Source organism: Coenobita brevimanus, chromosome 53, assembly GCF_032717465.1.
Source record: "Coenobita brevimanus isolate Jiangsu-jjx chromosome 53, ASM3271746v2, whole genome shotgun sequence".
Lineage (NCBI taxonomy): Eukaryota > Metazoa > Arthropoda > Malacostraca > Decapoda > Coenobitidae > Coenobita > Coenobita brevimanus.
The window spans coordinates 39,308,760-39,323,691 of record NC_137006.1 but is presented as its reverse complement, the minus strand read 5'-3'; the positions used below and the strand labels follow the sequence as shown (position 1 = coordinate 39,323,691).

Here is a 14,932-nt window from a genome sequence, read left to right as displayed (position 1 = left end):
AGAACACATGATTAAACTGTGAATTTTATCTGCCAGTTATTCTCTGCATTCCTTCAGTACCCAATTAGAAATTCCATCAGGTCCTGGGGCTTTCCTTACATCTTGTGTTTCCAATAATTTGTACACTTCCTGTACCTCCACTTTTATATCTTTTATCACCGGTACATTTCTAATCACTCCCTCCCCTTCCACAAACCCTTTTTCATTAGTGAAAACTGATTGGAAACATTTGTTCATTATTTCAGCTTGCATTGCTGCATCTTTATAGACCTCTCCTTCTACTTTCAATTTAGTGATTCCTTCCCTTTGTTTCAATCTGCCATTAACAAATCTATAAAACAGTTTGGGTTCATCCTTGCATTTGTCTATTATACCTTTTTCAAAATTCATTTCTTCTTCTCTACGTATTCTTGTGTAATCATTTCTAGTTCTTTTATATTCTTCCTTTGTTCTGGTGTTGCCCCTCTTTCTCCAATTGTTCCACGCCTTATCTCTTTCTTTTTTTGCTATCATACACCTTCTATTAAACCACTCCTTTTTCCTGTGTTCTTTCCCTCTTACTCTTGGTACAAATTTTTCCACTCCCAAATTGTAGAGGTTTAGAAAGATATCCCACTTCCTTTGTATCTCTCTTGTTTCTCTGAATTTTCTCCAATCCGCATTTTCAAAAAAGTTTCTCAGTCCTGTGAAATTAGCTTTCCCAAAGTTGTACCTTCCCTGTCTATGAAGCTCGTCTCTTGGCTCGACGTTCCCTATTATCATCTGGAACTCAATGACCACATGATCACTTTTTCCTATAGGACAGAAATATTTCAATGATTCTATCACATCGGGTTCTTTGGTAAACAGTAAATCTAACCTTGCTGGTGTGTCCTCACCTCGGAACCGTGTCTCTTCTCTGACCCATTGCATCATCACATTATTCATTATTATATTTAATAATATAGTGCCCCACGAATCCTCGCTGCCTCCTGAGTCCCATTCCTCCCAGTTCACCTCTTTACAGTTAAAGTCACCCACCAAAATTATATTATTGCTTTTCTCTATTATTTTTTGTAAATAGCTAGCTGTATCTGACAACATCTCATGGTATTCGTCATCATTCCATGCTCTCGTCTTAGGGGGAACATACACTACCGCCATATCTCCCTTGACTTTCTCCAGTTTCTAATTTCATATATGTCACTTCAGCCCAGCCTTCTCCCATTTCCACGGTATCTACATTTATGTTGTTCTTCACTGCTATCATCACTCCTCCTCCCGTTTTTTCTTTTCGGTCTCTTCTCCACAGATTGTATTTACCATCTCCCAAATGAACATCAATATCCTCTCTTAATTTGGTCTCTACAAAGCACATGACATCAGGTTCATATTCTCTTAAGAAATCATTAATTTCAATCCTGGCCGATATTAAACCATCAATATCAGTGTATATCACCTTTAAATTATTTTTCATGTTTTTTATACCCTCTTCTCTCCTTCTCTCCGTCAGTACCACTTCCTCAATTTCTAATCTTTCACAGCTATCCCCCTTAGTTTCCTTCGCTTCTATTTCCTTATATACCACTTCCTTACTTTCATATCCAATACTCTCCAAAAAAAAGTATTACATTCTTCCTCTGTCCTCTTATCATTTTTTTCCTTTACTTGATCCTTCAATGATTTTAAAACTTCTCTTTCTTCTTCATTTAAATTTTTTCTTATTATAATATTTTCCATTCCAGCCTCTTTGCTTAATTTCCAGGTCATTTTGAGTATATCATTTACTAAGCTTTCTGATGTCAACTTGACTCTCATTGGTCTTGTTTCCCCTTTCCTATACGGCCCTATCCTCCTTACTTCCTCAATTTCTTTTACCCACTTGTCTCCTTCGGGGTCAATTTTGCCTAATATACCTCTCACCAGGTTCGTGTCTTTCTCGAGTCTCACAAATCTAACCTTTTCTTCCTCCTCCCTGTTTCCAAATATTACCACGCATCTGTTCCTTTCTACAGTTTCTCTCACTATTTTCTTATTTTTCTTCAGTATTTTCACTACATTTTCTTCCATCTTTTTCTTGTTCATTTCCCTTTCTTCCTGGATGATTTCTCTTAAGCTGACCACTTCTTTCTGTTCTTCTTCTACGTGTGCCCACTTTGCCTTATGTTCTAATACACTACTCACCTTCTCTGTTTTATTAGTACCCTCTTCTAGTTTCCTCCTCAATTCAACATTTTCACGCTTCAAATTTCTTATTTCTTCATTCGCCGTCTCACCGGACTGGATCAGACTCTGTATAGTAATTTCTGTATTCTCAGACACATCCTTTAACACTAAATTCTCCACTTTCTTTTCAAGTTCACTAATCCTCATTATCAATGTTTTAACCAGATCCATGATATTAGTATTTCTATCAAATCCTGGAAATTCGAGTCCCTCAGTGTTTACATTTTCAGCCATGTTGGATGTTGGTTACTGTAGCAAAAACAGCTGTTACCGAAAATACTACAAAACATTCATGTATATTCTTCCCAATAAATCTTTACATTTTTGGTAGTCTATATTAACTTACAATATTTTAAACTTAAAACAAAACCATAGGAGACAGGATAAACATAATTCCTGGAAACTACTTAAGGTATGCATCCTGGGCCTGGGAGCTGTTGAGAAACACGTCCGTCCATTGTGGCTGTCCGTGTGTGTGTGTGTGTGTGTAAACCCAGAAACAAGATAGAGAAGGATAAAATAAGACGTTTAGTATATAGTCACGTTATAGACAGTGGATATTGCATGAATTAACCAACTGATTGATAAAGTTTGTTCATAAGACATCCAAAAGGTTTAATTCATATCAACACTCAGAAAGACAATGTTAGTGGAGAAATTAAAAATATAAGTTATTATAATCTCTCCATCTGACCACTACTTGGTGGTGGCCAGAATAAGGATACAAGTAAGATGGAGGAATAGAAGAAGGGAAAGAAGAGAGGAAGGAGTAGTTGCAAGGAGAGTGGAAAGGTTACAAAAGGATGAGAAAAAGGCAGAGTAGAAGAGAGAAGAGGAGGAACGATTGGGCAAATATGAATTGGAGCAGATGGGTGACGTGGAAGGTGTGTTCAGGATATTTACAGAACAAATATGTGCAGCATGTGATGTGGTGTGTGGGAGGAAGAGAAGACGGAGGGGGGTGCAAGGAACAGCATGGTGGAATGAAGAGGTGAGACAGGCTGTGGCACAAAAGAAGAAAGCATACAATGAATGGATGAGAAGTAAAGGCGTGGAAGAAGTTGAGAGGCGGAAGAGAGAGTTATATGTAGAAAGAAAGAAAGAGGTGAAAAGATTAGTAAGAGAGAGTAAGAAGAGAGTGGATGAGGAATTTGGAAGGAATTTGAGTGTAAAGTGGAGGGACTGTACGAAGATGTTCTGGAAAGAGGTGAAGAGAGTAAGAAAGGGTGGAAGTGAAGTTAGCAGGGGAGTGAAAGATAAAAATGGTAGATAAATAGTGGAGAAGGGAGAAAAAGTGAGCAGATGGAGAGAACACTTTAAGGAATTGTTGAACATACAGGATGGAAGTAATGCGAGTATAAGTGGCTGGGGAATGGCTGGGAGAAGGAGGGAGGTGAGAAGACAGGAAGAAATCAATAGGATAGAAGTTGTGGAAGCAATGAAGAAAGTTAAATTGGGGAAAGCCCCAGGAATTGATGGAGTGTGTGGTGAAATGCTGAAGCATGGGGGAGAGATAGTAGTCGAATGGATGTGGAAGATGTGCAGATTGGCCTGGGAGGAAGGTAGAGTTCAGGAGGATTGGAAGTCAGGTATAATTATTCCCTTGTACAAAGGAAAAGGGGAAAAAGAAGTGTGTGGTAATCATAGGGACATTTGTCTTCTTAGTATAATAGGAAAAGTGTATGGTAGGATACTTATTGACAGAGTTAGAGAAAGAACAGAGAAATTAGTTGGAGAAGAACAGGGAGGCTTTAGGAAGGGAAGAGGTTGTGTAGATCAGATAATCATTCTTAGATCTTTAGTGGAAAACTTTCTAGAGAAGGGAAAGAAGTTGTATCCAGCTTTCATGGATTTGGAGAAAGCATATGACAGGGTCGATAGACAAGGATTGTGGAAATTATTAAGAATATATGGAGTAGATGGAAAGTTGTTGAATGCTGTGAAGAGTATGTATGATGGTGCTAAGGATGCAGTGCGTGTGGATGGTGAACTAAGTGAATTTTTCTCTTTGGAGGTTGGATTGAAACAGGGATGTGTCATGTCTCCATGGTTGTTCAATCTGTTCATGGATGGGGTAATAAAAGAGGTACAAGGTAGGGTAGTGGATGTTGGAGTGGCCCTGGTGAGAGAGGATAGTGTTTGGAAACTCCCTGTACTATTGTTTGCAGATGATACTGTGTTGTTGAGTGAAGACGAAGGAGAGCTGCAAGACTTGGTGGATGAGTCTGGGAGAGTGTGCAAGAAACGGAATCTAAAGGTGAATGTAGGGAAGAGTAAAGTGATGGTCTTTGAGAAAGGTGAAGTCAGTGAATGTACAGCGAGGTTGGATGGTGAGGAATTGGAAAATGTGAGTACGTTTAAGTACTTGGGTAGTGTGATGAGTAAGGATGGAGGTTTGGAGGGTGAAGTGCTTGAAAGGGTACAGCAGGGAAGAAAGGTTGCTGGTTCTTTGAAAGCAGTGATAAGAAACAGGGAAGTGAGCATGGAAGTGAAAAAGTTACTACATGACAGTATTGTGATACCAACTTTAAGGTAAGGAAGTGAAGCTTGGACATTGTTGGAAGGACACAAGTCAAGAGTGAAAGCAGAGGAAATGCGTTATTTAAGAGGAGCCTGTGGAGTCACGTGGAGAGACAGGTTGACGAATGAGGATATAAAGGAGCGTTGTGGTGTTGATGTGGATGTGATAGGAAGTGTTATGAGGAACATACTGAGGTGGTTTGGCCATGTGGAGAGGATGGAGGGTGAAAGACTGACAAAGAGAGTGTATGTGAGTGAGGTGGAGGGGGGAAGAGGGAGGGGGAGGCTGAGAATGAGATGGAGGGATGGGGTGGAGAGGTATATGAGAGAGGGAGGTGTGAGTTGGAAGCAGGGCAGTCAAATGGCGGGGGACAGGACGACGTGGAGGCAATTTGTTTGTGGCCACCCCAAACGGGATTGAGGCGTCTGGCAATAGATATACAGTGCTCGTCAGAAGTATGGAGCGCCCTGCGTCCCTCCTGAGAAACAAACCTTTCAACATTGAAAAAACATATAAATAATGCATTTTATTTACCTTAGTGCTTCGTAGGGTTGCCTTTACGTTTCTTCACGGACCTGAGACATCTTGGAAGTGAAAGGGCGAGGCTCCTGAGGTGCTGGAGCGGTATTTTGTCCTAGGAGTCACGAATGGCGGCTTCCAGCTTAGGCAGAGAGCTCACGTCCTTCCCTTGGAGACTCTTCTTTACGAGGTACCAGAGGTTTTCAATCGGGTTGAGGTCTGGGCTATTTCCTGGCCAGTCTGTCATGAATGATACCTCGCAGTCACGAAGCCAATTGGTGACCGATTTGGCCTTGTGAGCAGGTGCACCGTCCTGCTGAAACACTCGTGCACCTGTTAGCTCGAAGGAGTCTGGTAAATGATCACACAGAAGCTCCAGGTAAACATCCTGATTCACTCTGAGGTTCTTGGGAAGTACAACAAGCTTCCCCAAACCCTTCCCTGAGAAACAACCCCATACCATGAGTGAATCAGGATGTTTAACTGTGCTTTCTACATACCGTGGGTCAAGTGGGTCACTACCTTTGCATGCTCCTCTGTTACAGGTAACACTAAACGTTGCCTCATCAGACCACAACACTGACAACCATTGCTCCTCACCCCAGTTTAGATATTTATTAGCAAAGGCAAGCCTACGAATTCTCTGGCTGCTAGAGAGAAGAGGCTTTTTCACAGGCCTGTGACTTGTGTAACCAAGCTCATGCACCCTACGAGACACTGTTCTCACTGACACCTCACCAAACACTTCTGGATTGCTCTCCTTAATTTTCCTTGCACTCACACGAGGATTAAACTCCACTGCACGTTTTAAAACATTAACAGACCTTGTGGAAGTTTTCCTAGGCCTACCAGACCTCGGTTTCTTTGTGGGAACTTCACCACTGTTTTCCTCCCGAAACCGCGCACACCAACGACGCACTGTCGATCGTGCCACACCAACCAATTCACTAATTTCCTTTGTCTGGTGGCCTGCCTCCTTTAGAGCAATGATCTGGGATATGATTTCACTCGATAGTTCACGGGTAGGTGCCATAACAAAGTTTTAAAGGCCAAAACACTGCGGGACACTCGGTAAAAAATGGTGCAATTTGAGAGGGACACTCGGCGGAGTTCCTCTCTCTCAGGCAGCCCGTGGGCGACTGAGTGAACCAACCAGCGTGTCGGAAGGCCTCAGGCTACCGTGACGTCATGCTCGGAGCTCAAACTTGTGGCTCAATTCTTACCCCCAAAAATGGGTGATTCTTTTTGGGCCATAAGTACTGCACACCCGGCGGACAACTCTGAATACTTCTGACGAGTACTGTAGATAGATAGATATAATCTCCGACACTAAATCCGTAATTCCAATCACCTGTAAGCGGTCAAGTATACCAGTGCTACATAGTTATTACAGATCATTGTAGTTGATGTAAAGAGCTGACTAAGGAAAGTAATATAAATCAATAGTTTGAAAGTTGTAATACAATGTATTGTGTCACATCTGAAGGCTCCTTCGCTCTGCTCACGCGGAAAATGACATGATTGACTGAAGCTGGCTATGTCATCAGGAAGGCGGGGCTTATTCCACCCGGGAAGAAACGACTAGGCTAATTAACAGCATATCTTTTGAAATGAGGAACACATTGATTTCCTCATCATATAAGACCCCAACAAATATCACACATGGAAATCTCACATATCAATAAGTCCTTTACTGTACAGTACTCTTTTCACTTTAACTTGGCCTAAAACTGAATCATTCCTTTTGAATGCCGAGTTGTAACAACATACTAATCCTAAGGTGAACGGGTAGTCACAAAGAAGTGATATAGAAATGAAGAAAAGCAACTGCACTGTCTTTTTCAGCTACTGAGCTATGTCAAATAAAACTGCAAAACAGGAAAAGATGTGCTATGGAAATGATGGGGAGCAACAGCACTGTCTTTTTCTGCTCCTCAGCTATGTGAAATAAAACTGCAAAAGGATGAAGATCTGAGTCATGCTAAGGTGAAAGGACTATACAGTCCTGTAAAGCATGTATAAAAGCAATTTGCCATTTTCCCACAATTTCCAGTACCACCTGTACTTAAAAAGTCGCGATATTGTGGAACACTCCTGACAACAAAAACCACCTACACTATGAAACAAACTTGATCTACTCTATCTCTGACCAGATGCCTTAATCTTGGAAGGGATGGACACAAACAAAATGCCTCCCTGTCACCCTCTCCTCCATCAGGCTGCCCTCCTTCCAGCTCAAACCTCCCAACTGATCAAGAAACAGGCAATTGACTTAACACACACAAATGTCTGCATTAAAATTATTTCCTTCTGGCTGAATACTACTACATATCTAGGGGAATCTTGGACACATGAAGTGAAAAGATGTTAGGCCCTTCAATCTGGGGACTTACACTTTATTACTGCTACTACTAGACAATCATATTCAACTTAAGAAGGGCCTATATTAGTGAGGGTTTTGATAATGGCTCTACCTATCCCTTCCAGATGGAAAAAGTCTCAGTATATCTGCACAAAATAACCTGGTGAGAGTAAATATATAATAAAATGTACATTAATGAAAGTAACGCTAGTATCAGTGGCTGGGGAACAGGGGAATGGCTAGGAAAAGGAGGGAGATGAGAAGGGAGGACGAGATCAAAAGGATGGAAGTAGTGGAAGCAACAAAGAAAGTCAAAATGGGGAAAGCCCCAGGAACTGATGGACTGCGTGATGAAATACTGAAGCACAAGGGTGAGACACTAGTTGAATGAATATGGAAAATGTGCAGATTGGCCTCGGAAGAAGGTCGAGTCCCGGGGAACTGGAAGTCAGGTATAGTTATTCTCTTGTAGAAAGAAAAAAGTGAAAAAGAAGTGTGTGGTAATTAAAGGAGTATTTGTTTCCTTAATGTAACAGGAAAAGTATATGGTAAGATACTTACTGACAGAGTTGGGGAAATAACAGAGGAGTTATTTGGAAAAGAACAGTCAGGTATGCATGAGGTTGTGTAGACAAGATATTCATCCAAAGATGTTTAATGGAAAAGTTTCTACAGAAGTGAAAGAAGTTGTATTCTGCTTTCATGAATTTGGGGAATGCATATGTGAGAGTAGCTAGACAAGGAATATGGAAAATATTAAAAATATTTGGAGTAAGTGGGAAGCCGTTGGATGACGTAAAGAGTATGCATGAGGGCACTAGGGCTGTAGTGTGTGTGGATGGTGAACTTAGTGAATTTTTCTATCTGAATGTTGGATTGGAACAGGGATGAGTCATATCTCCATGGTTGTTCAATTTGAATATGGATGGAGTTATAAATGATAAAATGCGGGGCAGTGGATGTTGAAACAGCCCTAATGAGATAGGGCAACATTTAGAAACTTTCTGTTCTCATCACCCATGGGGATGAGGGTGGGTTCATGGAATGTGGGAAGTTTGAGGGGAAGAGCAGGGGAAGTCGTTGAGGCATTCAGTAGGAGGTGGGTGGATGTGGCATGTTTGCAGGAAGTCCGGTACAGGGGTGGATCAGCCAGAAAGATTGTTGGGAAGGACTGTTGCTATAAGTTGTTTTGGCAGGGGGGGACAGACGGATATGGAGGTGTTGGTGTGATGGTTGCGGAGAAATGGGTGGAATATGTTATGAATGTTTTGAGAGTAAGCGATAGGATATTGGTAGTGAAAATTCTGTTGGGAAGAAAGATAGCTGTGATTATATCGGCATATGCTCCACAGGCAGGATTGGATGAATCAGAGAAAGATAGATTCTGGGATGATTTAATACGTGTAGTGGGTGGTATGCGGGATGATGAAATAGTGATTTTGGGAGGGGACTTAAATGGTCATGTAGGTGAAGCAGCACAAGGTTATGAAGGAGTGCATGGGGGATGTGCATATGGTCTAAGGAATGCAGAAGGGGAAAGGATACTCGAGTTTGGGGAGGCAATGGACATGATTGTGTGCAACACATATTTTAGGAAAAGAGACAGTAGGTTAATTACGTATGAGTCTGGGGGAAATAGCAGTCAGATAGATTATTTTCTGGTTAGGAGGGCCGATAGGAGGTTAGTGAGGGATGTTAAAGTTATAGGAAGTGAGGAGTGTGTGCAGCAGCACAAACTATTGATTTGTGATATGGTGCTTAAAGAACAAGTGATGAAAAAGAGGACTTATGTACCTAGGAGGAAAATATGGAAGCTGAAAAACCAAGTAGTAAGGGATGCCTTCTATAGCGAGTTGAGGAGAGTGGTGGCTGAACAGGGAGCTGTAGACAGAGGCGTTAATGAACAGTACAGAGCCCTCAAGAACAATTTCTTGAGAGTTACTGATGTAACATGCGGCTGGACAAGAGGACCACCAAGACATAAAGTAACTTGGTGGTGGGATGAGGGTGTAGAAGCTGCAATTAAGGAGAAAAGAAGGCTTTTCCGGGAATGGAAGAAGGGTGATAGCAAAGAGGAATATTTGGCTGCCAAGCGTAGGGCTAGGAGAGAGGTATACAGGGCAAAGTCTGAGTCACAGAGACAATTACTTGATAACCTAAATCATGGGGAAAGGAAAAATATATTTAGGGTGGCAGGTCAGATGAAGAGGGATAATCGGGATATCATAGGTGAGCAGTGTGTGAAGAATGATGAAGGAAGGGTAGTGGTGAACAGTGAGGATATCAAAGATGCATGGAGAGAGCATTATAACCGGTTGTTGAATGAGGAGTTTGACTGGGACAGGGAAAGTTTGGAGCCAGCAGATCCAGTGTCTGGCCCTTGGCCTTTGATTGATACTGCTACTGTGAATGAGGCAATAGGCAGGATGAGGGTGGGGAAGGCAGCAGGTGTGTCTGGGTTGACTGCCGAAATGTTGAAGGCCTCAGGCGATATAGGGGTGAGTTTAGTCATTGACCTGATAAACAGGATTATTTATGAGTGTGTTGTCCCAGATGATTGGCTGAAGAGTGTAATTGTAAATGTGTATAAAGGGAAGGGTGATGCCCTGGAAAGAGGAAATTATAGAGGTATAAAGCTTTTAGATCAGATAATGAAGGTAATGGAGAGAGTTTTAGAAGGTATGATTAGAGAAAGAGTGAATATTGATGAGATGCAGTTTGGGTTTATGCCAGGTAGGGGGACCACTGATGCCATATTCATTGTTCGACAGCTTCAGGAAAAATATATTGGTAGGAGAAGGGATCTTTATTTTGTTTTTGTTGATTTGGAAAAGGCCTTTGACAGAGTCCCTAGAGAGGTGGTGAAGTGGGTAATGAGAAAGCATGGCTTGGAGGAGTGGCTGGTTAGGGTGGTTATGGCCATGTATGTGGGTGCTCACACCCAGGTGAGAGTGAATGGAGATTTGAGTGATGAGTTTTCCGTGAATGTTGGTGTGCATTAGGGGTCAGTCTTGAGTCCCGTGTTGTTTATCATGGTACTTGAAGCCCTTTCACGTGACTTTAGAAACGGACTCCCGTGGGAGTTGTTGTATGCTGATGATTTGGTGTTGATTGCAGAGAATGAAAGGGAGGCGGAGGAAAGGTTTAGGAAGTGGAGAGATGGTATGGGGCAAAAGGGTTTAAGGGTAAATGCAGATAAAACAAAAGTGATGATATCTAGGGTTGGTGGCGGTACTGTCAAAGACGAGGGAGAGTGGCCATGTGCAGTTTGCCACAAGGGCGTGGGAAGTAATTCCATCTTGTGCAGTGTGTGTGATAAATGGGTGCATAAGAGATGTAGTGGTATCAGAGGTAGACTGCGAGATAATGCTGATTTTATGTGTACGGCGTGCCGGGGTGAGCAAGTGGAGATCGTCAGACGTGAAAGGATTGAACTTGCTGGTGAATCTCTTGAGTGTGTGGAAGAGTTTTGTTATTTGGGAGACATGTTGTGTGCTGGAGGTGGGGCTGGAGCTAGCTCTGTGGCTAGGGTGAGAAGTGGTTGGAAGAAGTTCAGGGAGCTCTTGCCTCTCCTGACATTGAGAGGGCTCTCCCTATGTGCTAAGGGGTCTTTGTATGCAGCATGTGTTAAGAGTGTAATGCTGTATGGTAGTGAGACCTGGGCAGTGAAGGAGGAAGACATTCGCCGGCTCAGACGTACTGAAATGACAATGATTAGGTGGATGTGAAGTGCGTCCCTGCGTCCAAGGCCTGGAGGGGTTGGGTTTACAATGGAAGAGTTGAGAGGTAGGATGGGACTGGAATGTATTAGTGTTGTGATGAGGAGAGGTAGATTGAGGTGGTTTGGACATGTGGAGAGGATGGGGGATGATAATTGGGTGAGGAAGGTGAGAAGTGTTAATATTGGGGGTGGGGTTGTGAGGGGTAGACCGAGAAAGACATGGGACGAGGTCATTAAGTGTGACCTTAGGGTTAAGGGACTGAACAGGGAGGCTGCAATGGATCGTGCAGCGTGGAGAGCCGCCATTAGGTGACCAAGGCCGACACATGCAAGCATGTTGGAGCCTTTAAAAACGAAAACTTGCTATGTTTGCAGATGATACTGTATTGTTAAGTGAAAACAAAGGTGAACTGCAAGGCTTGGTGAATGGACTTGGGAGAGTATGTAGGAACAGACTCTAAAGGTGAATGTAGGGAGGAACAAAGCTGAGGTTTACATGAGAAATTAAGTCACTGAATGCACAGTGAGGCTGGAAAGTGAGGAAATGGAAAATGTGAGTGCATTTAAGTACCTAGGTAGTGTGATGAACAAGGATAGAAGTTTGGAGGATGACATGCTTGAAAGAGTATAGCAGGACAGAAAAGTTGCTGGTTCACTGAAAGCAGTGATTGATAAGAAATAAGGAAGTGAGCATGGAATTTAAAAAGTCGCTGCATGACAGCACTGTGAACCCCACTCTAATGTATGGAAGCGATGCTTGGACCTGACTGGAAGGACACAAGTTACAAATGAGAGCAATGGAAATGAGTTATTTGAAAGGACCATGTGGAGTTACATGAAGAGACAGACTCACAAATTTGGAAGTGAAGGAGCACTGTGGTGTGCATGTGACAGAAAGCATTAAGAGAAATACATTAAGGTGGTCTGGCCACATAGAGGATGGAGTGAAAGACTAACTATGAGAGTGTATGTGCGTGAGGTGGGGGGGAGAGGGAGGGGGAGACAGGATGACATGGAGGGATAGAGTTGAGAGCTACATGAGAGAGGGGGTATAAGTTGGGGGGGAGGGCAACAAACTGGAAAAGGACATGGTGACATTGAGGTGATTTGTTTGTGGGCACCCCTTATGGGATTAAGGATTCTAGCTACAGATAGATAGACAGACATTACTGTATTCAAGGGGTTAAACCGCAGCTTTCAGCTTTGTCAAATAACACATTGTACTGTAGACTATAGTTTGTTCACCTTAACTTGGCAAAGCATTTCAGTCTTTTGCAGAATATTTCACTTAGCTCAATGGCAGAATAAGACAACCCTACAACTCTACATCCTTTCCATTTCCAGTAGCATTTCCTGACAAGCACCATACACTGGCATAAATACTATGGTACAGCAGCTTTCAAGATGCAAAGATGTCAATATCATGCCAACTTAAGTAGGGGGAATACTGTACAGTTACATGTTATTAACTCTTCAATGTGATGATGTATTTTCATGTTAATCTAGCCATAACCAGACCATTCCTTTCAGCTTTGGGGAGATTTTTAAAACCAGAAGTATTAAATTTAGCCTTTGTAAACCCCTTCACAACTAAAGGTCCTTCCCAAGTTAAATAAAATCATCAAGATATAGCATGAATAAAGCAGAAAATATATCCTCAGGCTTTAGGTGTTAAAGTTGCAGGTCCTTGAAATGTAGACAAAATTCATCACCACTGCCCAGTTTGGATCTTGCCTGTCAAAGAGTACATTTCATACCTATTAATTTCTTCTGAACCCGTATTCATGTGAGATAATTAACATTTCCATCCATCCATCATCCAATCCTACATTGCCCGGTGAGGAGCATAGGAGCCTGGGGATAGGCAAGTTGATCCTGACATTTATGATGAGAGTGACCAGCTTTGCCCATCCCTAAGTGGCATTATGTGACCAATAACCCCAACCACTCCTTGGATATAAACCAGCACAGGCTCAATCCGATTGGGGAGCCGCAATTACCCACTAAACCACCAGGTGCCGTAATTTGGTTATATGGTTACCACCCAGTGTAATTAATGGTTTCCTAGTGTACAGGAAACCATTTGGGTTGCCACTCAGTGTAGAGTCACCCACAGGCAGATGGAACAGGAAAGAATGAAGGAAAGAAAGACACAAGAGGGAGTGTAAGGTCACCCGTAGGCAGAAGGGCTTGGAAAGAATGAAGTAAAGTAAGACAAAAGAGGAAGGAAGGAAAGGAGTGAGAATAGAAAAGGGCAGACATCCAAGAGCAGCACTACATCGAGTGAGTGGATGGTGAGTGGCTCCACCTACTTTTGAACCTGTATTCATGTGAGATATTTAATGTTTTCTATTATAAACTGGTCTCCAAAACAGTTTACAAATATCATAGATTGCTTGTCATAACAATATTCACTGTAATATGATTGTGATGTGTTTGGCAGCTGTAACAGTGAGCGAGTTACAGCACTCAACCAGAAGGGGTCCATATGGGTTGACATCCATGAGATGATGGGGTTTACTGCTCACAAAGTGTCACTCAGAAGCAAACAAGGCTGGTCATCATTGCCTTAACTGTCAGGATATAAGTATCCTAACCCCAGGTCCCTATGCTTTTGACAGGGAAAAAAAAACTGGATGATAAAGTGCATGAAGACAAATGTATAAAGAAGTAATAAAAAACAAATACATTTCTGGCTCAAGGAATTTTATGAACACAGTTCCTGGGTTTTATTTTTTTTTTTACATATCTATTTATTTTTTTTTATGTGTCTGAACATGGGGAAAAGCTTCAGGGCCTATTCCCAAGTCCCAGTAGTCCTCCATGGGGTCCAGTAGTCCTCCTACATCTCCACGTCACCACCGGTGCTAACACCGACCATCCATATTGAATACATGCTAGGGCTGTCTCATACAGGACTGGTGTACTGGTATAAGAGGGGATACTTTTACGACATGTTGGCAGGTCATCTGGTAGGTCAGAAAAGTCTGCTTTTAAAAAAATTCAAATCCTTACACTGTTCCCTGCCCCAGCTGGGATTCGAACCTGGGTCCATTAGGACTGCAGGTCGCCTCTCTACCAATTCTGCTAATTTGCCTTGACTGACTCATACCTGTTCATAATCATCATCACCCAGCTTCATTTTCCCACCCACTGGATGGGTAAAGTAGGGTCTAAAAGTAATGTAAAAGTGAGAGACAATGGAGAGAGAACACTTAAACAGCATGTCCAATGAAAATGGGTCACACACTCATTCACACACCATTCAAGCCTCCAAAATTCCTACCTATTCACAAATATGCACTTCATATTGCCTATCAGACAGAGTAATCCAATGAGCATCAAGCTGAAAAATGGACACCATACTCTTGTCATGCACTCTTCCATACAAAATTCATCCAACCAGCTCATACCTGCTTCCTCTGGATATTCTTCTGGGCCTGTGACGTTTACTAGCGTTTCCAATGAGTAATTCACTATTTCATGATCATTTCGATCTGCTTCAAGGACCTTGGTAAGAAAAAAGTATGAGTTAATCCTACTCATATTGGCATGAGGAAAATGAGTTAATCAGTGAAATGCAGGCAAAATTCCAGTCATTCTG

At 42.2% G+C, this 14,932-nt stretch overlaps 1 protein-coding gene across 1 annotated transcript in view; it reads right to left on the bottom strand.

Moving 5' to 3' along the window:
• p115 (General vesicular transport factor p115) overlaps positions 1-14,932 on the bottom strand; it is a 371,470-nt gene that overhangs the window by 304,460 nt on the left and 52,078 nt on the right. The window contains exon 3 of the mRNA XM_080273185.1: positions 14,742-14,838. Coding sequence (XP_080129311.1) covers positions 14,742-14,838 — 97 coding nt within the window. The remainder of the gene's footprint in view (positions 1-14,741; positions 14,839-14,932) is intronic.